At 39.6% G+C, this 16,890-nt stretch overlaps 1 protein-coding gene across 6 annotated transcripts in view; it reads right to left on the bottom strand.

Moving 5' to 3' along the window:
* Positions 1–178: 178 nt before the first annotated feature.
* NMI (N-myc and STAT interactor) overlaps positions 179–16,890 on the bottom strand; it is a 117,627-nt gene continuing 100,915 nt past the window's right edge. For 4 of the 6 annotated variants that reach the window (XM_078070782.1, XM_078070781.1, XM_078070780.1 and 1 more), the window contains 7 exons: positions 10,875–10,961; positions 9,819–9,914; positions 7,161–7,323; positions 3,870–3,976; positions 3,599–3,785; positions 2,199–2,305; positions 179–1,433 (listed from right to left, as the gene is read on the bottom strand). In XM_078070782.1, the coding sequence (XP_077926908.1) occupies positions 1,230–1,433; positions 2,199–2,305; positions 3,599–3,785; positions 3,870–3,976; positions 7,161–7,323; positions 9,819–9,914; positions 10,875–10,961 (951 nt within the window). In that variant the 3' untranslated portion in view covers positions 179–1,229. Of the gene's footprint in view, positions 1,434–2,198; positions 2,306–3,598; positions 3,786–3,869; positions 3,977–7,160; positions 7,324–9,818; positions 9,915–10,874; positions 10,962–11,926; positions 11,935–16,207; positions 16,410–16,890 lie in introns of those variants that run through there. The other 2 variants (XM_036121265.2, XM_078070784.1) reach the window with 2 other exon arrangements.

The raw sequence follows: 16,890 nt of genomic DNA on the forward strand, positions 1-16,890 counted from the left end.
TGGCAGGCAGCACTGGGTAGGTTTAGGTTTAGAATCTTTTCTAAAGCATTTCATTTCTGCTAGCATTTTAATATGAATTTACTTCTGCTGTTGACTCTTTATGGAACACACGGTATAGGATAAACGCTGTTCCAACGTTTGTTTTTTTTTTTTAAAGATTTTATTTATTTATTTGACAGAGAGAGAGAGACAGCAAGAGAGGGAACACAAGCAGGGGGAGTGGGAGAGGGAGAAGCAGGCCTCCCGCAGAGCAGGGAGCCTGATGTGGGACTCGATCCCAGGACCCTGGGCTCATGACCTGAGCCGAAGGCAGACGCTAACGACTGAGCCTCCCAGGTGCCCCTGTTCCAACGTTCTTTACCAAAGAGAATTTTACCTCCTCTGAACAGGAACCTCACCTCTCACTGTTTAGTTTCTACAACTTAAAACCGTGGGATGCTAATGGACTGGGCGTCTCTCAAACTAAAATGTAAGCCCCTACAGGGCAGCTCCTCTGCTTTCAGCCTCAGGGGTTCCTCAGCATCTAGCCTGACGAGTGATGAGCCACTAGCTTTGCATTTACTTCTCCCTTTATTCCAAGGATGTCATTCTGTTAAACATTCTTTCCATCTTAAGTGTAAAAGAAAGAAAATTATGGTCTTTACAAGTTCTATTTGGAGAAGATGTTTTGGAAAGAATTGGGACACTTGGCACTCTGGGCGAAGAAAATTTTACGTAAAAAGACCACACTCAGCTCTGAAAAATACCTCTGGGGCTGTGGAGGAAAATGCTATAATGGGAAAGTGGGAAATGATTGCTCTTGAAGTCCCTTGAAAGTCAAAGTCTACAGAAATCACAAACAGCTGAATGTAACATTTCTTTTGGGAAATGTGAGGAGTCAAGTCTGCATATTGGTGGAGTTGGGGCCAAAAGAGAATTGGCCCACATGCTCATAACCAAAGGAGCCAACACAGCAGGGGGACAATTGCATCACTTATGGTTGATTTCAATGGACATGGCACCAAGCCACATAATTTTTGAACAAATAAAACTGTTTTTAATGCAATGCACTTACTGCATTTATAAGCATGCAGCAGAGTTTGAAACAAAGAACAATTCAAAAACAAGGAAATATATTTTGTATCTAAGAATAAATGGCCACTAAAGAATTAAAGTCTTCATTCTTTAAAGGAAAAATGATATTCATTTTTGTCAAACTGACAGTGATTTGGGCTCAGAGGCTCTAATATTCAAACCATTCCATTCCTCTCTTCTTCAAAGTATGTGATGTAAGGTTGACCTAGAGAACATTTGACCACTTCCACCTCTCCACCTCCGTTCGTCTTCCGTTGAAAGTGAATGTTAACTAAATCCTGTAAAAGTTCTTCATCTATCATCTGAAGATCTTCCATTCCAGTCAGAAGCACTGTCCTCTCCGATATTCCCGAAAATACCTAAAAAGGAAAATTAAAAAGATAAATAGAAAATTTTCTAAGAGCTTTGAATTGCAAAACTTTAGACTTATAAAGCTCTGCTTCGTATCTTGGACCTTATCTTAGAAGACACCAGGAGCCTCAGCAAGATGTTTCACACAAGAGAATATCCGAGTCAGATCTGAATTTCAGAAAGATAACTCTGGTGGCATTATGATGAATAGCGGAAAGACAGGCATCTCTATGGACAGAAAGACCAGTGAGAGAGGTAGCCAGAGGGGCCAGTGACAAGACTGAGTGACCAGATGAATGTGGGAGGTGAAGCAAAATGAAGAATTCAGCATGAGTTGTAGCTTTCAGGATGGTGAACTAGGTAGATGGGGGTGCCACTTAATACCTAAGTAGGAATAGAAAAAAAGGAATAGGTCTGGGGTAAAGATAACGAGTTCAGAGAAAATGAGCGGGAAGAATTCTTTTTAATGCCCAAGGATAGTAGACACATAAGAGAAATGTAGCTATGTCTCCACAAATAAAAATATTATACCATTACCTGAGTAATTTCAGGTTTTACAAAGTATGTAAGAAATTAAATAAGGTACAGTTTTGCATTAAAGTATTTTTTTAAAAGACAAACTTATTTTGCACCAAGCAGATATGAAGAAACTATTTTTTGAGATTGCTCACTAATAAGATTCAACAGGAACAGACTCACAACTTTTTCTTTATTTTTTGTGGGGTGGGGTTGAGCTGTAAGTTCCCAAAATGAAGGAAAAGAGATGACTTTACCTGAAAATTTTTCAAGTGTGTTTCTGTGTATGGAGAAACAGTAACTCTATAGCAGTTTTGATTTATATAAAGCGGATAGTCTTTCTTTTTCAAAATCTTGTCAGCAACTAGAAGTAAATTTTTTTAAAATTATTTTCTTTTTTATAACATAGACATTATCAACCAAAGTTAAAACTTTCTTCAAACAGAACATCATAGTAAACAGTGAACTGAGTGTTTTTAAAAATTCTACAATCCACTTCACAGTACATAATTTTGAAAAATACAAGACCCAACAATAATGGGGTTTAACAGATTCTTCTGTCTTGAACTATCCACTGCAATCAGTGCAGAGAGCTGTGATGTCCTTAGACAGATCTATCTTGAGCTACACAAAATGCAAAATAACCGTCTGCAAAAAGTAACCCGCCCCCCATCATCCTAACTAGACTGCGAGTTTCCCAGTTGCTCAAGAAGTATAACTGAAAATTATGATTAGAATACTATACCTATAGGGACACCTGGGTGGCTTAATCAGTTAAGTGTCTGCCTTCAGCTCAGGACATGATCCCAGGGTCCCGGGATCGAGCCCCGCATCGGGCTCCCTGCTCCTTGTGAAGCCTGCTTCTCCCTCTCCCACTCCCCCTGCTTGTGTTCCCTCTCTCACTGTGTTTCTCTCTGTCAAACAAATAAAAGAAGAAAGAAAGAAAAGAAAAGAAAAGAAAAAGAAGGGGAGGAAGGGGAGGAAGGGGAGGAAGGAAAGAAGAAAGAAAGAAGAAAAGAAAGAAAGAAAGAAAGGGAAGGGAAGGGAAGGGAAGGGAAGGGAAGGGAAGGGAAGGGAGGGAGGGAGGGAGGAAGGAAGGAAGGAAGGAAGGAAGGAAGGAAGGAAGGAAGGAAGGAAGGAAGGAAGGAAGAAAGTCTTTAAAAGAAAAAGGGCGCCTGAGTGGCTCAGTTGTTAAGTGTCTGCCTTCGGCCCAGGTCATGATCCCAGGGTCCTGGGATCGAGCCCCGCATCGGGCTCCCTGCTCCGCGGGAAGCCTGCTTCTCGCTCTCCCACTCCCCCTGCTTGTGTTCCCTCTCTCACTGTGTTTCTCTCTGTCAAATAAATAAAAGCTTAAATAAATAAATAAATAAATAAATAAATAAGTAAGTCTTTAAAAGAAAAAGGGCGCCTGAGTGGCTCAGTTGTTAAGTGTCTGCCTTCGGCCCAGGTCATGATCCCAGGGTGCTGGGATGGAGCCCCGAGTCAGACTCCCTGCTCATGGGAAGCCTGCTTCTCCCTCTCCTGCTCCCCCATGCTTGTGCGCTCTCTTGCTCTCTCTCTCTCTGTCAAATAAATAAATAAAAATCTAAAAGAAAAGAAATGGCAGAACATAATTTAAATGGTAAAGTGTTTTTTAACTGCCTAAATGGGCAAATACCTCCAGTTTCCACAAATGTGATCACGGCACTCCGGGACTGCTTATCATACTGCACGCATCGCACTTCCCCCCCTCCGTTTATGGACTTAGAAAAGCTCAGTTCTAGCTTGTCTCTCATCTGATCTTCAGGCAATCCATCAGGAATGTCAGTAACATTGATCTTCACTGTAGAGTATTCTTCATGAACCTGGGAAATCATTTCATATTCAACAATAGGGGTGAGACAAGTGACACCTCACAGAATTCTAAAAAGCTATAATCAGCATGTTACCTGGAATCTGACTCCTGAATTTAATGGAACTGGCTTGGCCAAAACCTCCACATCTACATCCTTTATCTTCACATAATGCTTCCCCATCCTGATGATGTTTTGGGCAACTGAAAAATAATTTGGGAGTATTAATTGCCAATATTTTAATAAATGTTTTCACTTTGGGTTTAAGAACAAATTATCCTAAATATTTTAAATTTTCTTTAATGAAGGATCTAATTTTTAAAAATTTCCTAGGACTTCCAAGTGTTATTGGTCTTGCCACCAAAGTGGCAAATAAATATATTAATGTCAAAAATGTCAAAATACATCAGCAAAAATTACGAAGTAGCCAAAAGGTACAAACTTCCAGTTATAAGATAAATAAGTACCAGGATTGTAACGTACAACATCCTGTGTGATATACAGGAAAATTGTTAAGAGGAGTAGGATCGTAAGCGTTCTCATTACAGCAAAAAAAAAAGTTTTTTCCTTTTTATTTTTTTTCCTTTTGGTTGACTCTGTGGGAGTCCTGTTTATTGTACCCATATGAGAAGATGGATTTTGGCTCTACCTGCTGTGGTCCCTGTTTCACAATATACATAATCAAACCGTCATGCCATACACCTTAAACTTAGTGACACGCGTCAATTATTTCTCAGTAAAACTGGAAAAAAAACTATAGTGTAGAAAGTCTCATCAAGTTCTAGATTCATCCCTTAAGAGAGAAGCCTGGTGATCCTTCAGAAATTCATATATTACTTCAGCACAGCCACACACCCTTTAGAATTCCCCTGTTAACAGAATGATGAGAGAATTCCCTTAGTATATTAGTTGAAGTACAGCCAGAAACTTCTCCCATGTTGAGTAAGTAGGAAAAAGTTGTATGGGTCAGTGGCATTCTGACAATCTTATTTATCATTTGTCACTTCTCTTTAATGTTATAAACACCAAAGAAATATTCATTTTTGTCTTTCCTAAGAATGACATATTAAATACCACATAGGTTTGAATATCAAAGTGTGAGTCTTTTTTATTTTTTTGCTGTATTTAATGAGGAATTCTACTTTTCCTAAAATGCTCTTGAGATCACTTTATTAAAAAGATGATAGCCTATGCCAATCACAAAACTACCAAATCTAATTTATTTGTGCAAATGGGAGAGGCTCAGTAATGTAATTATGCCAAAAATCATTAAAACTCCAGATAGCAATTATATTTCAGTTTAAAATGCATGTGGGTGGTGCATTTATTTTTAATTGTGTGACATGAGAGTTTATAACACTTCAGTTGTTAATACAGAGCCATTTACTCTAATTTGTCATAAAGATAAGAGATGCCCACTCTGGTCTTATAAATCTCACGTGTGGGGGCGCCTGGGTGGCTCAGTCATTAAGCGTCTGCCTTCGGCTCAGGTCATGATCCCGGGGTCCAGGGATCGAGCCCCGCATCGGGCTCCCTGCCCTGCAGGAAGCCTTCTTCTCCCTCTCCCACTCCCCCTTGCTTGTGTTCCCTCTCTCGCTGTGTCTCTCTCTGTCAAATAAATAAATAAAATCTTTTAAAAAAATAAAAAAAATAAAAAAATAAATAAATCTCACATGTGTTTATGACAACCAGACAGCACACACATCACAGTTGAAGGAAGAGAGAAACAGGCTAAAAGGCAGGGCGTTGTCATGTGGGAATTCACACTCATTGTACCATGATATGACTCGATAACTTGAATATCAACTTTTTTTAAATTAATGACAGCAAGCAACAATAACAGAAAATGTCAATTAGGTAATACTCAGATGATGCCCTTTCCCTCCCACACCCCCCACCCAAACCTCCAACATCTGGTGATCTGATGCAGCTGAGAGGACCACTTGCATTTCAACTTTTGTGACTCTACCAAAAGCCAACTTCTGTTCAATTGTGTATAAGCCCAAAGTTGTCCCAGGAGAGCAAGACCTCAGAGCCGTGCCCAGAATGGAAGCAGCGATGCAGCTGTTTCTGAAGACAACCCTGGTCCCAGCATTCCCGGGTAATTGCTGAGCAGAAGCCTCCCAAATCCTCGCTTCTGTCTTTCGGTTGTATCCCCATTACCACTGCCAACTGCCAACACACACAGGGCTCCTGGCCTCCTCCTCTACCCTCAGCTCAAGAGTAGATCCAGGGTGGACCCATGGTGAACCAACAGTATGTGCATATGCTGACCTGCTAGAATGCCTTTCTTTCTAATATTTATTTTCAGGCTATAGTGATAGACCAGGTGTAAGGAGATACAAGTTATAATCCTAGATTCTCAGAATCTGAGCACCAGAAGGGCTTAAGACCATCTGGTCCCACCCCAAAACTAGACATATATAAGACTGAAGGCCTGGAAGAGTGGTCTGCTCCAAGGACTGTTGGTCCAGTACAAGGCACATGGGTGCTCATGGGTTTGGCTCTCGGCTTTGCAATTTTTAACTGTATGGACCTTGAGCAAGTTCTTTATCTTCTTTAAGTTTCAGTTTCCTTATCTGGAAAATTCCTAATGAGTAGCAATAATGGCAGCTAACATTTATTAAGTGTTTCTTATGTGTCAGACACCATGCTAAGTATTGTATCAGCATTTCTCATTTAACACTCAACCCAAACCCAAGAGGTAGGGACTACCACAAAGCCTGTCATAAAAATCTGAGATTTAGAAAGAACTCAACCCAAATCCACACCTAGAAATGGGCTAAGCTGGCACTGAAGGCCAGATTGTCCTAACGTGCCCCCAGCTCTGAACAGGGTCCTATACCATGTCAGACTTAGCAGACATCAGGTCCCATTCCCAAATCTCTGACTCTTGGGCTCTTTCCATTCACTGGTCATGTACCCTTAGGTAAATCACTTAAACACCCGAGAATCTGTTTTCTTAGTAATAAGACGTAAACCACAATTCTCCTATCATATTGCTTTCAGAGTCATGTGAGTATAAAATGAGATGTCTGAGAGAACTGTCTGAGAACTGTGTAGAGCTCTACTAGCTTAAGACATTATTACTAGTATCATTTGGAGGTAGCAGGTGGAGTAGAAAGAAGAAAGACGCTGGTATTAGCTGGGCTTGAGTCCCAGAGTCGTCATGTTCTGAACAAGTGATCTTATTCAAGGCACTTAATGTCTCAGTTTTCTCATCATAAAATGGGGATAATCCTATCTGACCCAGGGTGTCACTATGAGATGAGATGAGACGATAGATATAAAAATTGTAAAGCAATAGCCAAATATCTAAGAAAGCTCTTTGAAAGTCTCAGTGCTTTCCAAAAGTAACATGGTCAAATTTTTGAACATTATTCATACCTTCTTCTTTTTCAAAGGTGATAAGAGCTTGTCCTTTCTGTAGCTCATAAGGAACTTGCGAGCTCACTTGAAATGAACAGGAGATATTTAAAAACTGGCTGTCATTCTCAGGATTCTCTAAAGATGTGAATTTCACCTTTGTTTCAGGAATATTCTCTTTAATCTAATTTAAACAGAAATGTTTGATTAAAATCAAGACAAGAAATAACTTAAGCCCTTCTTGTGATAATGTGATTTGATCATCCAATAATTTATTCTCCACTGATTTCAGAATCCCTCCAAACACCGAGTATGGTCTTATTTAATATCTTTAGTAATTACTTCTTCCTAGGTAAGTACTCAGTAATGTAATCAGATGCTGATCCTTTAATATTATTTCCCAGATAAACTGTAAATATATAATCTCTCACTTTTTCTTTTTTTTTTTTTTTTTAAGATTATTTATTTGACAGAGAGAGACACAGCGAGAGAGGGAACACAAGCAGGGGGAGTGGGAGAGGGAGAAGCAGGCTTCCTGCTGAGCAGGGAGTCCGATGCGGGGCTCGATCCCAGGACCCTGGGATCATGACCTGAGCTGAAGGCAGACGCTTAACGACTGAGCCACCCAGGTGCCCCCTCTCTCACTTTTTCTAATCAATGTTTAAACTAGCCAATATTGTATGGTGTTCGATTCTAAAGCCTACATCACTCCTACAGATACGTACCTTTTAAACAAATGTACCAAAAATAGGCTATCTTACAAGGGAATCATTAGACAGTACATTTACTCTCACTACAAAGCAGTATAAATTAGTTGAATATATACCATGTTTATTCTGATAGCAAACCCAGATAATTTTATCCAAAAAGAAAAACTCCTGAATCATATCATTTAACATTTATCAAGTTTAAATTCCCCCTTCCCAACACCTACCCATCAACTTTTTAACCATTATCAAACTTAGGTTTATAAAAATGTAAGGGACACTATCAACAAAATTCATAATCTGAAGGATAAAGTTACTGGCTATACTTATCTGTTTAAAATCATTGGGATTAACAGGCATATACAACGGTACATAAATGCACAGATGAAAATGTTGTTTGCATTTCTATTTCCCATAATTATTTTACATGCTGAAAGAAAATGTTTGTTATCACAAAGGGGTTAGAAATATTCAATGAGTTATCTGACCTATTCTCACATTTGTTCTGTATCTTCACACATAACCTCCACAGAAATTCTGATTACCATAAGTCCAATTTCAAAACAATTGGCAGTGTCTGAGAAAAGGCAGAGTGTTTCCCAATAATGTGGAAATACCCAACATAATGCTGAAAAGTCGAGAGCTTTTAGATGAGAGTGCCTGATTCTGGTCTTGGGCACACTTGGACAGGAGCAACTCACCTATGCTCTCTAGACCACAGTTTCAGTCCTCTGTAAATTGGATCAGCTGAGCTGGCTGGGTTCCCAAGGCCCTTTGAGTTGTAGGACTAAGTGATTCCTCTCCAGTCTGAGAAGTAACCAGAACCGTAACAGAGTGTTCGCTAAGTCCCATCAACATGGGGAACTCCACTTCCTGATATTCAATATCCTACCCCCCATTTCAGAAACAAAAAGTGACAATGTTTTAAGCACTTAAATTGTTTAAAGACAGAGTTTTTTTTTAACAATATGAGTTGTTATGAAGAAGAAAGGGGTGAAAGTCATATCTAACTCAAATACAGGAAAATTTAGGAGAGAACTTAAATGGTGTAGATATATATCCAATTGTTTTAAACTGTGAAATTCATTTAAATTACTTGGATGAGAAGAGAAATAAAGGAACTTAGTGAGAAGACCAAGAATTTGATCCAAAAGTAACTGATAATGACCATCATTTTTTTTTGTTTTTACATTAACATACACACATAAAAAATAAAAATATATGGGTGCCTGGGTGGGTCAGTCGTTAAGCGTCTGCCTTCGGATCAGGTCACGATCCCAGGGTCCTGGGATCAGGATCCTGGGATTGAGCCCCGCATCGGGCTCCCTGCTCTGCAGAAGCCTGCTTTTCCCTCTCCCACTCCCCTTGCTTGTGTTCCTTCTCTCGCTTTGTCTCTCTCTGTCAAATAAATAAATAAAATATTTAAAATAAATAAATAAATAAATAAATAAGTATACATAAATTTAAAAACTGTATTATCAGAAATGTACAGCCAGATGAAATTTTACTAAGTGATCACACACATGTGAGCAGAACCCTGATCAATAAACAGAACATGACCAACATCCCAGATGCCTCCTTGAGCTCCCTTCCAGTTTCTACCTGCCTCCAAGGGTAACCAGGATGCTAACTTCTAACACCCTACTTTTGTGCTTTATTTAAATGCAAGCATATGGTGTGCCCTCTTTTATCTTTTTTGGCTCAACATTGTATCTATGAAATTCATCCATGTGGCTGCATATAGTTGTAGTCTGTTCATTCTCATTGCTGTGTAGTATTCCATTGTGTGAATACACCCCAAATTAATAATTCATTCTACTATGGAGGGACAGTTGAGTTGTTGGGGCTATTACAAACAGTGGTGCCATCAATGACCACAATGTTTTAAAAGTGAATTTTGTATAACCATATTGATTTTTCTGAAAAATGGTGTCAGTTAAAAATGTGATATATAAAATAATTAAAGAAGTACCTGGGAGTTTATGGTGGCCTCTTGTAACTCAGCTTCAAGCCTTTGGATCTCCTCCTTTAAATGAATATTTTCCTTTGCAATTTCATCAATTAACCTCTAAAAAAAATCAAACAACACCAAAAAATTCAACAGCCTCTGACCTCATTTTTCTAAACGAATTGAAGAAGCTAAATTTCTATCACCCTGATAAAGGCAAAGAAAGATATCATCACCTGTTGATTCTCCTACCTCTGATACGTTTTATTATCTCCTTTATACAAGCAGGGAAACTACCTTTCACACTAAACCAGAGTCACAGAAATTTTTGTAGTAGAGCAAGGACTGAGAGCCAGACCTCAATCTTATCAACTCCTTTCCTGGTTATTTGTGACAACAATATGACTTTTACGTTGCACTGTAGGGGAGCCTGGGTGGCAGTCGCTGGAGCATCTGACTCTTGGTTTCAGCTCAGGTCATGGTCTCAAGGTCATGAGATTGAGCTCTGTGTCGGACTCTGCGCTCAGTGTGGAGTCAGCTTGGGACTCTCTCTTTCTCTCTCTCCCTCTGCCCCTACCACCCCCCCACCCCGGCTCATGCTTGCGTGTGTTCTCTCACTCTCTAAAATAAATAAATATATCTTTAAAAAATAAATAAATAAATTGCACGTAATTGTGGAATATGGTACTTGGGGGCAATCAAAAAATGTTTTTGCTGTGATTCCCACAGTACGGCTGCCTTGACATGCCAGGTATATGGCCCTGGGTAAGTGGCTTAAGCTACCTGAGCCTCCATCCCCTCTTGGGTCTGATCAGATAATTGCTAACTAAGCTTTTAATTTCTGGGTGTAAATCAAAGAAAGGACGGAGGGAAGGAAAAAATAGCTAATATTGAAGCCTTGTAAAAGAAAGAATAGAAATATGATTCTTTTTGTAAGGCTTGAATAATGGAAGAAAAAATTTTGAAAACCTTAAAATCTTCCCAAATTCAAAGTAATGTTGGACAAAAACATATAAAACATGCCTCACTGTAAAACTAATAGATATAAATTAATTTTTAATAGGACCCAGTAATTTTTACCTCTCTTTGTTCATCTTTCATAAATCCTTCATCTGACCAAGGCTCCTTAAGAACTTTTTTGTTATCTTCATCAGCTGCCATGATTACCTAATTATTACAAAAAATAAGTATTTTTAAAAATAGTACATATACACAAATTCAAGAAAAAAGAAAAAACTTTTACCCTTTTACAGAAAAAGAAACATCTCTTCTTTGCTGTATCTTTTTTCCTATCATCAAAGTCTTTATTATCATGTGGCTTATATTTGAACAGAGTCTATATTTCAAATAACTTTCACACCTACAAATATATAAAAGGGTTCTAAAGATCGTTTGCTTTTCAACACAATAATAGAAAATGATAGGTATTAACATTCCTTTGAGGTTCACATCTTAATCATATTACGGTGCCCCATTTTAAAAGATTACTATTTTGGACTTTTCAAAGGTTTTGATTTAAACATCCAATTCTCCCTATTGTATTTCCCGAATGTAAATGGAGTAAAAAGTCCCCCCCAAACTCCTCTACATGTAGAGTAGTTCTTTTTAAATTTTTTTAAGTAGGCTCCACACCCAGCATGGAGCCCAATGCGGGGCTCAAACCCACGAACCTGAGCTCAAGACCCAGGCCGAAATCAAGTCAGATGCTTAACCAACTGAGCCACCCAGGAGTCCCTACATGTACCCAGTTCTTATCTGGAGTTTTCACAAATCCTCCCTAGTCCATACACCTGAATAGGAAAAAAATTACACCTTTACTTCTAATAATCTCTGATTGAAACTTAGCATTCTCTTCAAATATGAATATAGGCAACAAGCCACATAGCGTTTGCAAAAGTTCCCAATACGGCACAAATATTTTCATAAAATGTTTTAACTATTGCAGATATCCTGAAATTTTTTTTGTGTAAAACCTTCCTTCAAAATTATGGTAGTTACTGGGGCGCCTGGGTGGCTCAGTCGGTTAAGCGTCTGCCTTTAGCTCAGGTCATGATCCCAGGGTCCTGGGATTGAGCCCCATGTTGTCAGGCTCTCTGCTCAGCAGGAAGCTTGCTTCTCCCTCTCCCACTCACCCTGCTTGTGTTCCCTCTCTCGCTGTGTCTCTCTCTGTCAAATAAATAAATAAAATCTTTAAAAAAAAATTATGGTAGTTATTAAACTCACTACTAGGTCTTATACTATAACATATTGATATATATTACTGTATCAAAAATTTGTTTTTAATATTCTGATAATCATATTTCAATATAATTGGTTTCCTTTGTAATTCCACATATTTTATTTTATACATTTAAAAACTTTTTTTTTAAAGGCCCATGAGCTTTATCAGACTGGGAAGGAATCCATGGCACAAAAACAGTAAAGAACATTTGCCTGCATATGAATTTACTGAGATGGAGAGGTCCCAGATCAAAAATGAGACAAGGAATATCATAACTGTTTTTATTGCTTTAGAAGCACATTAATAACCAGTTTGTGATATAATCCTCTAAAATTTCAAGTAGCTAAATTCTCACTATTCCTGTAGAAGAAACAGGAAAAATATTTATTCCTCCTTAAAAAAAAAAATAGAAGACTGGCAAAAAATTAGTGTGAACATAAGCAGTGTCCAGAAACAGAGGGGATCATATAGCATCTAGATCTTGGTTTCTAATCTATCCTCCAATAAAAGGAACCAGGATTCCCTGGAGCAATGGCTGATTCTACCCATGGGCCAGGAAATATACAAGATAAGCCTGGAGCTTCCAGCGGCCAAAGGTACATGAAGGGGATTTTCAAGTAAGTAAATATACAGAGGATAAAAAAAACCAGGTTGTTCATTGCCAGGTAAGTTAATTATAAATATAGAAAGACAGAAAACTAGAATGAATGCTGTGGGTTGGAACTGGAACTATCGGTATAATCTTATGATTTCCAATAGAATGAGAGAAAGATACAGAGATATAAATATAGATGTGTGTGTGTGCTCACATATATACATACCTATATCTATCTGTATATATATTCCCTAGCTCTGTCTTCTCAGAGGGCCTAGAAGCAATGAGCACACCTAGCACCCAGAATTTGGTTTCTAATACCGTTTTCCCTTACAAGGAACCAAGGCTTTTCAGAGAAATGGTTGATTCCAGGACTGGGACAAGAAAAATACAAAATAAGCACCTTATAGTGCCAGAAAGCAAGAAAATGCTCAGTAAATGATGAGAGCATGTTAAAACAAAACAAAACAAAACAAAACACAGAATCCAGCCTGAGGAGGTTCTCACTAGCCAAGTCTAAGAATAAATTAAGCATAAAAAAATGACAGTAATGATTAAATCCACTGAGGAAAATAAAAAAACTATGAGTCCATACTGACATACATACATACATACACAAATTGAAATTTTGGTGAGAAAAGGACCATGTAGTTAGTTTCAAAATACTTCCCCACAAAATACTTATTAATTTCAAAGGGGGAAAAGTAGCTTTACATTGAAGAAGCCAGGCAGGCGCCACCATAATAAAATAATCAAAGTAAATAATGAGATAAGTCAAAATCATCTGCCATCTGATAGAGTGCACTTAGAACACAGCACGACTTCTATGATATTCCTGCCAAAGATACATAATCTGAATCTCAGCATGAGGAAACATTAGACAAACTGGCCTGTACTCTTCAAAAGTGTTAAGTTCACAAAAGCCAAGGAAAGGCTGAGAAACTCTTCCAGACGGGAGACTAAAGGGACATCACAATTAAATACAATGCATGACTCTGAATTGGGTCCTTTTGCTATATAGGATATCATTGGCTCAACTGTCAAAATGTGAATTGGATCCAAGGATTAGATGGCAGTAACGTATCAATATAATTTCCTGATTTTGATTACTGAATTTTAGTTATGTAGAGAATACCTTTTTTCTAGGAAATATATATTCAAGAATTCCAGGGTAATGGGTTTTGAAGTTAGAATCTTATTCTCAAATAATTCAGGAAAAACAGAAGCTGTTTTTATTGTACTTGCAACTTTTCTGTAAGTTTGAGATGGTTTCAAAATACATCAGTAGCTCCCTATTGCACCACCTGCAGAGTCCTTACAACGACACCCAATAGTCATCCAAGGTCTTACACAATCTAACCAAAACTTACTTTCTAGTCTTATTTAGACAACTTCTAGACTAAGTACCCTAACCACACTAAACACTCAAAGGGTCCCTCTTCTCCCTCCTGTCCCTTAATATGTCACATCCTTCCTCTCCTCCCAACCTTAATGAAATTCTACAGTTATTCAAGGTCTACCCCAAGTTTCCCCCAAGTTTTTAAAGCTTTTTCTGATTCCCCTACAGGACATTACTTCTCCCTCTTTTAGCTCTTTTGGAGAGCTTTAATTATTTGTGTACCCATGTCATCTTCCATGACTAGATGGTCATGACATTCAGGCGAAGGACCATGCCCACTCCTCCTTGCATCCATTCAGAGCATAATATAAGCACACACACTGAAAACACCCAATATTTACAGAATTGCATGGTATCTTGACTAGTATTTGTTCTGTTCAGGACATCCCACGCATATGAAGTTTTGTTATTACATTTCCAGAAAGCAGAAATGGCAACATTTTTTTATTGCTTTTTAAAAAAAAAAAAATCAATATTCTTGGGTGCCTGGGTGGCTCAGATGGTTAAGCATCTGCCTTCGGCTCAGGTCAGGATCCCAGGGTCCTGGGATCAAGTCCCACATCGGGCTCCCTGCTCCTTGGGAGCCTGCTTCTCCCTCTGCCTCTCTCTCTCTGTCTCTCATGAATAAATAAATAAAATCTTTAAAAAAAAAATCAATATTCTTAAAAGCTTGTAATGAAGACTCTCAATATATTTATCTCATATAAATGGTCTACTACATAATACTCCCAGAACTTTTTTTTGGTATATTTAGGGTCTGGATACTTTCCTTCTTCGCATGAGTGGGATGTACAGTAATAGGCTACCTTTTATGCCATTATATGGTAGGCAAAATAATGACCCTCTCAAACATACCCACTCTTAATCCCCAGAATCTATGAATATGTCAGATTACAATTAAGGTTGTAGATTGAATTAAGATTGAATTAAAGCTGACTTTAATATGAAAATCATCCTGAATTATCCATAAGGCCAATACAGTCATGAGGGCCCTTAAAAGTAAAAGAGGAAAGCAGAAGAGCAGAGTCAGAGGGAGGTGTGACAACAGAATAAAGGTCAGAGAGATGCAGTGTTGCTGCCTTTTTAGATGGAGAAAGGGCAGCACTAAGCAGAGGAAGGTGGGCAACACACAGAAGCTGGGGGAAAAACAAACAAACAAACAAACAAACAAAAAATAGATTCACCCCAGTAGCCTCCAGAAAGGAAGGCAACCCTGTAGACAAGTTGATTTTAGGCCAGTGGGATCCAGGTTGGACTTCTAACCTACAGACTGTTAAGATAATAAATCTGTGGTTTGTTGTTGTTTTTAAGATTTTATTTATTTATCAGAGACAGAGCACAAGCAGGGGGAGCGGCAGGCAGAGGGAGAAGCAGGCTCCCTGCTGAGCAAGGAGCCGAGTACGGGACTTGCTCCCAGGACCCCAGTATCACAACCCCAGCCGAAGGCAGATGCCCAACCGACTGAGCCACCCAGGCTTCCCTAACTTTGTGGTTTTAAACCACTAAGTCGGTGGTCATTGTTATTACCACCACCCACCTGTCACCTATTTTCCTATTATACTCATATCCCTTCGTGCCAGGTCTGACGGAATGAAATCTTTCCATGTCCATGCCTGGCAGCAAAAAGGAAACGAGGGGCTGAAAGAAAGGAGGGGGTGATTAATACAATGGTGATACACATATATAGTTAAAAAAAAAAAGTATCCATGTTCTATAGACAGAAAAACATCGTGTTCTCCTTTAGACGTCTCTTTTGAGAAAATCCCTGCATATTCCGGAAAGTGAAGCACAGCTGCCAAACCCTGCACCTGCCAAGGAGAGTAAATCTCCTTAAGGAATCAAGTTTCGCTAAGAACTATCTTGGGGGACACTACGGAAACAGTGGGGAAACACAAACCATTTTACATTTCAATTTCCGAAATTAAGCAAACCACTCTAAGAAGACGAGGTCAGAGGCGGCGGCTGGGGGCTGGGGGGAGGAGGGCCGGAGGGATGGGGGGGGGGACGACTGACGCAGCCCGCCTCTCCCCCGCCTCCACCCCAGCCCCGGCGGCGGCGTCCCATAGCGACCCGCTAGCTGCCCGCGGGGCGCTGCCCGCCTTGCAGTGGGCGGCCCCGCGGAGCGCGCCTCGCTCCCCACCCGGGCTTCTCTAGGAGCAGGGATGGCAGCCAGGGAACCCGGCAGGGCGTCCACTCACCCGCCTCGCCGGTGGAAGGCAGCGCGGCGAGCCCAGCGCGCCCGCCCTTCCGGGAAAGCGGGTTGGGCGGCGCGCCGAGCGAGCGCCCGCCGGAGTGGCCAGGAGCCCCGCGGGCTGGGCGGGCCGCCGGGTCCCCGAGGCCGGCGCGGCCTGATTCCCGACGGCCCGTCACTCCGATTAACATCTGGGTTCCTAAAACAAAAAAAGAAGAAAGAGGGAAAAAAGGAAGGGAAGGGAAGGAAAAGAAAGCTCTGCTCAAATGGGGATTTTCTTTCAAACTAACCACTGTTTGGAATACCAGATACGGTGTTTCCAATGAATAATTACTAACGAGTTAACAAGTATTTTCAGTTTCGATTTTTTAAAACACGGTTCTTTTGATGTAGAAGATAAACTGTTGGGTAACAAAGCCGGGAGGGGTTTGGGCGAAATAGGTGAAGGGGATTAAACAGGTACAAACTTCCAGTTATAAATTAGTAACAGAGATAAAATGTACAGCATAGGGAATACAGTAAATATTGTAATAACTCTGTATGGTGACAGATGGTAACTAGGCTTATCATGGGGGTCATTTCCCGGTATAAAAATATCAAATCACTATGACTACACCTGAAACTAATAGGATATAGTAAGTCAACTGTACTTAAATTAAAAAATAAAAGTGGTTTTTTGTTTTGAGAGAG

This window comes from Halichoerus grypus, chromosome 4, assembly GCF_964656455.1.
Source record: "Halichoerus grypus chromosome 4, mHalGry1.hap1.1, whole genome shotgun sequence".
Lineage (NCBI taxonomy): Eukaryota > Metazoa > Chordata > Mammalia > Carnivora > Phocidae > Halichoerus > Halichoerus grypus.